Genomic DNA, 8,358 nt, shown 5'->3' with positions numbered 1-8,358 from the left:
GTGGCCAGCTCCTGGCCTGGCCAGCACCTCCCGGGCTGTCCCACGCCAAGAGGACACAAATGCGAGGCTGACCCATGAAACGTGCTGCTGCAAGCCACCTCCCACCCCGGGCAAGGGCCGTCTCGCCACCGCCCACACCAGCCCCAGCGCCCCGGGGTGCTCCCTGCGCCTGCCGCCCTCAGGGCGCGTTCCCAGAGAGAGCCCTCAGGCTGATGCAGGCAGTGCCAGGGGCACGGGGACACACCATGCACCCACAGGCCGGCCCTGCCTTCTGGTGGTGGCCACTGCACTTGCAACCCTCCTAGCCACATGAGAGGTCCCACTTGTGGACACAGGGCTTCACTTCCACATTCATCCAGTCCACTTTAGTCCCTCCCAGGTTCTCCGACAGTAAATTAGGTTTGTGTCAGGGTTTTTTCAACTTTTGTCATCTTATAGATCTGCAATAGGAAGAAATCAAGGAGTTAAGCTGTCACTGTTAGGAGGATGGAGAGAAGCCTATGAGCAAATGCAGGTAGGATGGACACGGCCAGCTCTTAACCCTGTATAGCAAAAAGAATTTGTCTGACTGGGCTCATAAGACAGCATGCAAGAATGATTCGCTCTGACATCCTGGTTTGTCTGTTTTCTTGTTTGTCCTGCGTTCTCCCACCAGTCCATGGGAGACAGGTGGCTGGTAAAGATATGGGGGAGTCATCAGAAGAAGAGATTTTTCTTTCAAGATGAGGTTGAAACAATGGAGAAAAAAATCCACCACCCCTCCTTAAAAATGTACAAAGGCTTAATTTTGTATTTTGCCACTATAAATTTTCATTTTGGTGGGGTACGTGAATGCAAAAATATGTGTGTGGAGAGGTGAGGCATTAACTAAAATAAACTCAAGATTGTCAAGCTTTAAAGCAGACCTCAGAACCTGGAGAGAAGGAAATAAAACTCGGGGGGAAAAAAGAAGCTTATTTAAAACCAAGACAGCGGTCTGAATTAAGGCAATGTGTGCCATCTCCTTGAGCCATCAGGCTGCTGACAGTCATAAGAGAGCTTAAACTGCACCTCCTGTGTTGAACCATCTGGCAGATAAGGAAAGGGTCTCAGTTCTAGTGGCTTCATTTGATGATATGTTTTGAAGGAGGTTTTTCTGAGACATTAGTGACCCAATAACTAACTCCAGTGTCTTTGGCAGGGTTGCAGTCCTGCATCAGAGGAGCTGAACTCTACAGGGCTGTTCAGGTAACATCAGCGTCCCGGAGCGGGAGTGAGCTGGACCTGTGGGCACACACACTGGATGCCAAGGACAGCCAACAGGCGAGCTGCTCTGCAGGAGCTGCTGGTGCCCACCCCGGCACCCATTCAGGCATGGTTCTGCCAACTTCCATCCCAGATGCCCAGGCAGGTGCTGGCATCAGGGTTTGTCTCTCAACACATCTAACACAGCTTTAGGTGTGGTCAGATGAATTTGCTTGTAGGTGAAAGGAGGAGACATGTTCGGGTGGCCTGAGTTCCCCCCTAACAAAAACAAGGGCTGTTGGCATCTCAGCATCTGAGACCATCAAGAAAAGTCTTTGTAACCACAGCTGGACTGAAGTTGGTTACATGCATGAGTGGTGACAGACATTACCTGATGCCAGAAATTAGAAAGAAAAACATTCTTCCTCAAACTACTCTCATCTGATTCTGTTCTTCAAGGAGTTGTGCTGTTTGAAGCCTATTACACCAATGTCCGATAGCTGGGAAGATAAAGGAGAATCAAGCAAAGGAGTGCAAGTCCATATGTTAGCTGTGGCTTTTCAAAAAGACTTCTTGAAGACATACCCTTCCTTGTCCCATCATCACTAAGTAGTCTTTTAGTGAGAAGCAAACAATTGGTTGTGAAGCAAAGTATTGCTCCTGTTGAAAGCAGTACTTAAATTTCAATGACTGTGGATTGCAGAGACTAAACCCAATTTCAAGTTATATCTTCTCAGATGAACTATAATATCTGAAAGGTGGATAGAGGACAAGAGTGATTTTTCAGGAACTTCTGCCATGAAGAAAGTGTGTTTGTGATTGCTGCAACTGTGTTGCCACACCTTCCCTTAAACTGGTTTTGCAAAAAGAGGTTTTGATGATGAGATTGCAATAGCTTTGTGGGCATGAGACTCATAACAGTCACAGGAAAATCCCTATTTTTTTTATAGCTTATTCCTATGAGAAGTTCTTGCTCAATCAGGAAGTCTCGTCAAAATAATGGAGAATAGGAACAAGAGAACAAGGATTGGTTATATGAGTAATAGTGCAGACATAGGTACAAAATACTTTTTTTCTAGGACAAGGAAAAGGAACCATTTTAGCAGGCAGAACATAAATGCAGTGGTGCGTATTATTATAATGCATGTGTTGCAGAGAAGGTTGTTCCAAGAGCCTGTCTACAAATGACAGTGGGATGGAGACTTATCAAAGTAGTTATGAATTATTAAGTTGCTGTAGCAAGAAGTTCAGTGCAGGCTAAAACATCTGAAAAAAAAAAACCTCATGGGTTGCAGTTACCATGAAATAAGGAAAGCAATAGGAAAGGGGAACACTGAAAAACCAGTGAGAGCTGGACAAAGAAGTTCAGCGTGGGTTGCATGGTGGTGATTCCTCAACCATTTCCCTCAGTGACAATGCCAAATGCAGCATATTCCTGAAGTTCTCCCTCCTTGTGTTCATGGCTTGGCACAGGCCTCTTGGTTTTGCTGATGCAATTTCCCTGGAGTCACACAGTGAACCCTGGGGGCACAGCACACTGCTAGGAATAATCCTTCCCCAAGAGCAACAGAGTGCAGGTGCAAAACCCAGTTTCTCCTGGTGATAGCTGGATTTCTTTTTATGCCTAGACCACCTGTAGTATTTGTCCAGCTTGGGTATCGCAATGCAACACTCCACTGTGCCTTTCCAGTGTGCTCCCAGAAGAGTCGTTCCCAAACTTCTCTCCTTCTTCACCCAATTTCTTGAGTCTTGACTGCAGTTCACTTCTAAATCCAGCTGCAGCCCCAGGTGTAGCAACTCCTACCCTGGGAATGGACAGGTCCTTTGTATTCGCTAGTGAACAGAGTGAAGAGCACGTCAGAGCTGGCTCTGGTCAGAGGCCGTGTGGAGAAGAGGATGCTCTGCCAGCATCAGTTGGTGATTAAGTAGCTAAGAGCTCATTTGGTTTTCAGTGGTACAGCATCTCCATGCATGCTGGTTAAGTTCTGAAGCTAAAGACAGCGACTTACAACACTGCAGTCCCCATCACAAGGCAGAAGCTGTTGCACTTATCTCAGAGTGCAGCTGCCACCCCGAGTAACTGGACAAGGGAAGGACAAGAAGGGTAGAAGAGGCGCCTTGGATGGGTTTCCCAAGCTGCAGTAAGAGTTCTACTCTCTTTGTAACAGGGCAGAGAGGACAGAGGCCAACTTGCCAAGAGGCTGTCGAGAGGGACTGTGGGAGATGCCTCACATAGTAACAGCAGCGTGATGAGCCCTGTGGTCTGGATACAAAAGGACCTTCTTGGCATGCCTGAATTTGTGAGAAATTCCCTAAGAAGAAACCTGAAGAAGAAACTTGGAAAACAGGTGCAGGGAAGCAAGAGAGAGACTCGCTTTGCAGGTGCACAAGTGTGTTCAGTTGCAGTGTCGTGAGGAAAGGAGCGAAGAGAAGGATGTGAAGAGAAGGAATGAGGATGGTAGTTAAAGTGCTCTGGGAGATGACCCTCTTATCTAAATACGTACTGCTGGCCTCTGGAGATTCATTCCCTGTCCCTGAAACACCCTGGCTGTTCATTCCCATAAGCACCAAGCCCCCTCAGTCCTGCCATCACAGCTGTTTATAGGACCATGTAGTGATCCAGGGCAAGGACTGATTGCAAATAATCTCTTTTACGTTTTCCAGCCTGGTGTTAATCCAGATCATTTAAGACAGAAGAATCATCTGTATAGGTGAACCTGGTGCCAGCAGCACCCTGCAAAAGGTCAAAGTAGAAAACAGATGCTGTTTTTACAGGATACTGCAGTAAACTACCTGCAGCACACAGATAATATTTGCTCTTCAGACCATGGGCTAGCCCTTTTAACGTATTTGCTTTGGCTTTGAGGATGCATACTTGAATATTTCCTTATAGCTGGCTTGTCAGTTGGAGGTATAATCTTGAAGATTGAAGCAGACAAAGCTACGGCTTGTTTCATTGTGATCGATGTGAGAGAACTTCCTACAGGTAAAAGCTTTAGCACAAAGACCTGAGCACGTGAGTTTTAGACAGGCAAAGTTTGTAAGAGTGCTATGACCCATGGGACTTTAAAGTTTGTATCTCCATATCCTCATTTCCTAGATATACATCTTAAATGCAATAACACAATAACAGTTGGACTTGATGATCTTAAAGGTCTTTTCCAACCTAGACGATTCTATGATTCTATTCTATGAAATATGTTCAACTAGCAGTGTTGGGTGCCCCAAATACATCTCTTGTCTGTATTGGGGTGAAAATTGCACAGAAACTGTTGATACTGATAAAACACAGGTAATGCCTTTAAATATTTCTGCCCTGCCCTACCCTTCCAAGCTCAGATGTTAAAAAAATACCTGTATACAGGTGGCATTGTAGATGGTGGCGTGAGCCAGGCTCATGGCTCACCATCACTGAAAGGGGAAGGTCTGTCTCCTGTTCCTTCTTTCCTTCCCATTTCCTCCCCTTTTTGCTCATACCTTCATGTTGACCCCCAGCTTTAATTTGTGCTGACTTCAGTGCTGGCCAGATTCTTCACCAAGTCAATTCAATTCACAGACTCAGAAAAAAAGTAGATAGTTTTTCTTCAGATCTAGTGAGTTGAACTGGCAAAGCTCCTGGCACAGGTCTGGTGGGCAGAAGGGAGTGGGAGGGATGAGCAGGAGAAAATTTTCAGTTTTGGCTACAATGAGCTTTTAGCGCTCATCTGTCTTAGTAAAGAAACGGGGCTGGTGCAGAAGCAACAGTGCAGCTGCGCTCTACTATTCTGCAGGTAAGCCCATTCTAAAAAAGCAGTTTAATCCGGTGCATTAGACTGGGAGTCAGATGTCAGTGCTCCAGCATTAGCTTTGCCCAAAGTCTGGTTTAAAACACTGTGAATATAATTTTGCCCCTTTCTGCCTGCTTCTATGAATGGGAAATAATAGCACTGGTCTCCCTTGTAAAGCGTGTTGGTGTCTCTGAATGAGAAGTGCTGCTATTACTTCTCCTGACCTTTATTTTCCCACATGAACAACGTGTAAATTGTTCGTGGACCAATGTAGGTGTATGTCAATGTACATATCGGTGTGTGCCCTGAGGGGTTATCACCTGAGACTGCCTGTATCCCAAGTCACGCATATGCTGTGACCCTATTGCATGAAAATGGGGACAGGATTTTGGCTTGCAAGAGGATTCAGTGAGGCTGCCCTGAAGGACTCAGTAGCATGGACTGTGGATGCACACCTCTCCCACTGTAAGCAGAACCTGTTTTCTGCTCTATGTGAGCAGAGAGGGGGAAGGTGGCCCAGTGGTTATGCTGCTGGCCTGGGATGTGGCTGCTAACCTGCACCACGGTGGTGTGTCCTTCTTGTGCGAGCCAGGGGAAGTGATTTAGGGCCAGTCACTTCAAGCCTACATGCTTTGAAAATACTTCCCCTTAATTTCCCCATGCTTCTCTTCCTTATCTGAAAAGTGACTTTCAAGAATCTTCTGTCACATGGGAGTCATGTGGGAGATAAGTGGCCTGACATAAATGCCAAAGATAAGACTGTTATTTGAAAACCAACTGAACAGGAATTGAAATTCTCTGGCCTTTAGGGGGCTTAAAAAAAAAAAAAAAAAAATATCTTGGTCTTCATTGCATGGTTCTGGGTAATACAAATGCTTTTTTAAGATTTGGGGACCAAAAAAAGACCACAGTCTTTTTTTATCTTTTGTCTGAACTGAGATTATTGTGGCTGTCAGAAACTACAAATATCTGTTTGGTTTAGTTCTTTCATGATAAGCTGTACATCCAAACTGGTCCTTAAATGATCTCTCGGCTCGCCCAAAGGCCTCCAACTATTTGTTCTAACAATTGGACCACTGCTTGGCACTTATCTCCCTTAATACGCATGAAAAGCTAAGAGAATGTGGCTTGGCCAAACTTGGACAAGAATTTTTTTGTGAGCCAAGTTCCAGGCTCACACCCCATGCACCAAGAGGGACTTCTCACCCCAGAGTTGCTCAGAGCTCTGGATCTGACTCAGACACATTCCGATGAGATGCTCTGTGCTATGCTTACAAGTTTGGATTCATAATCTTTTTAGTAGGGCCAGCAGTGACAAGACAAGGGGTAATGGTTTTAAACTAAACCAGGGTAGGTTTAGACTAGATATAAGGAAGAAGTTCTTTACAATGAGGGTGGTGAAACACTGGAAAGGGTTGCCCAGAGAGGTGGTGGAGGCCCCATCCCTGGGAACATTCAAGGCCAGGTTGGACGGGGCTCTGAGCAGCCTGATCTAGTTAGCGGTGTCCCTGCTCACTGCAGGGGGGTTGGACTAGATGACCTCTAGGGGTCCCTTCCAACCCAAAACATTCTATGATTCTATGATTCTATCCTGGACAACAGCAGCCCTGAGCACATCTGTCAGAGCTGTGTGGCCGCTTTTGTTCACCCGAAAGTGATGGCAGAGAATAAAGGAAGAGGAAGGAAACGTATCTGCTGTGGAAATGTTTCATCTTTGTCCAATTCCTCTTTCAGATGCAAAGAGAACAAGCACAAAAACAGCATTACACCAACGTACAACACTGGAAAATGTACAGTGATGACTGCAGTAATAAAAAAAATACACAGCCTATGTGTAGGCTACGCAGTGCAGTGCAACAAATGGCAACACCTAAAGCTTTCTGATTGTGGAGAAATATCTGGCCCCAGGTTTATTGCTTCTGAGGCGACAGACTACAATCAAATCACAGCAACCAGCTTCCTGGAAAAGTCAGCTAGCTACAAATAATATATGCTGGTGATTACGCCATAAATATCTCAGTCAGTAATCTTTTGTGCATCTTGTGCATGCCAGCTGTAAAATATAATTATCAGAAGAGCAAGTACTGTTCTCAGGGGAAGTTATGTGGTTATCTGAAAGCAGACTGGCCTTGCAAAATGGACCCACAGTCTTCTGCTTAGGTTAAAGCAGACATGCTCTGCCTCTCTGGTCCTTGTTTTTATTTCCTACAAATTACAATACACTGGGGGGGGGAGGAAATTGTCCTTGCTTCCATTCCTCATATCCCTGCTTTGGGCTGCTGTGAAGTTCTAGGGAGTCAGAAGCAGTAAAGTCCTACCAGGTGCTTCTAAAAGCAACATGCATGGGGGAGAAGTTCTGTCCCTCTTCTGACACTTTCCCAGTCGTATGAATGAGGTAAAACTAATTGTAAATACATAAGGTAACGATGAAAATACTGGCTTTAATTGTGTTTCTCTGAACAAATCCTTGACCTTGTACAATGGAGTTTAGGCAGCAGTTATGAGTACACAGGTTTTTTGGACGTGTTTTGGGAGAGCTGGTATGTGTGCGTGTGTGTATGCCCACAGAAAAGCACTTGAAGATTAGAAGCAGATTTGAGCCTGAGGAATTGACTTCTGCTTGTGGAAAAACAAAATTCCCCCCAGCAAAATGAACATTTTGCAGACAACGCCTTTACTACAATGCTTACATCCCTTACATATTTTAATCTTTATTCTTTCTCTTTTCTTCATCTCAATTTTTACAGGCAAAAGGCTTAAATCAGCTGAAATGTCCAAGGGTTTCAATTTGAACTTAGATCCCCTGGGCTTCTTCCTGCAAAAGCAGTAAATGCACATCCTGCACGGCGTAGACCATCATCGGTGGTCAGAAAGGGCAAGGAAGCTTATCTGCTAGATCAGCCTATCATATCCATTATGAGCCAATTAAATTTTTCACCTAGGCTTTGTCAAAATCGGCCTCAGGTACATGTCTCTGTGTGTGTGTGCACGCATGGACATGCACGCCTGTGCACGCATGTGTGTGATCTACAGGAAAGAGAAGTGAAGGTGTACTCACCCGGGATCCTGTTGAGCGTCACCCAGAAGTGCTCGTCGGGGCTGTAGGTGTCCTCGGACCATGCCAGCAGATCGATGGCGCGCTGGTCCTGCAGCACAAACTCCACAAAGGGCCGGGTGACAGCCACGTAAGCGGAACCAAAGTAGATGGTGATGTTGTGGGGCGGGGGTGCCTTGCGCACAGGTGTCCACAACATGAAAGAAAATAAAGGGTATATTTTCTCCCTGTGCACATATTTGGTGCGGGTGGTGATGTGGGGGGGCGGCAGCACCCCGGGGGTGATGTTCTTCCCCCCAAGGCCCTTCAGCA

At 45.8% G+C, this 8,358-nt stretch overlaps 1 protein-coding gene across 1 annotated transcript in view; it reads right to left on the bottom strand.

The window, feature by feature from the left end:
- GCNT2 (glucosaminyl (N-acetyl) transferase 2 (I blood group)) overlaps positions 1-8,338 on the bottom strand; it is a 15,578-nt gene extending 7,240 nt beyond the window's left edge. Inside the window, exon 1 of the mRNA XM_035895889.1 lies at positions 8,050-8,338. Within this exon, the coding sequence (XP_035751782.1) occupies positions 8,050-8,245 (196 nt within the window). The 5' untranslated portion in view covers positions 8,246-8,338. The remainder of the gene's footprint in view (positions 1-8,049) is intronic.
- Positions 8,339-8,358: the final 20 nt, after the last annotated feature.

Source organism: Egretta garzetta, unplaced genomic scaffold (genome assembly GCF_000687185.1).
Source record: "Egretta garzetta isolate BGI_Z169 unplaced genomic scaffold, ASM68718v1 scaffold246, whole genome shotgun sequence".
Classification (NCBI taxonomy): Eukaryota; Metazoa; Chordata; class Aves; order Pelecaniformes; family Ardeidae; genus Egretta; species Egretta garzetta.
Note: the sequence above shows the minus strand (reverse complement) of the source record. Positions and strands in the feature narration are given on the sequence as shown.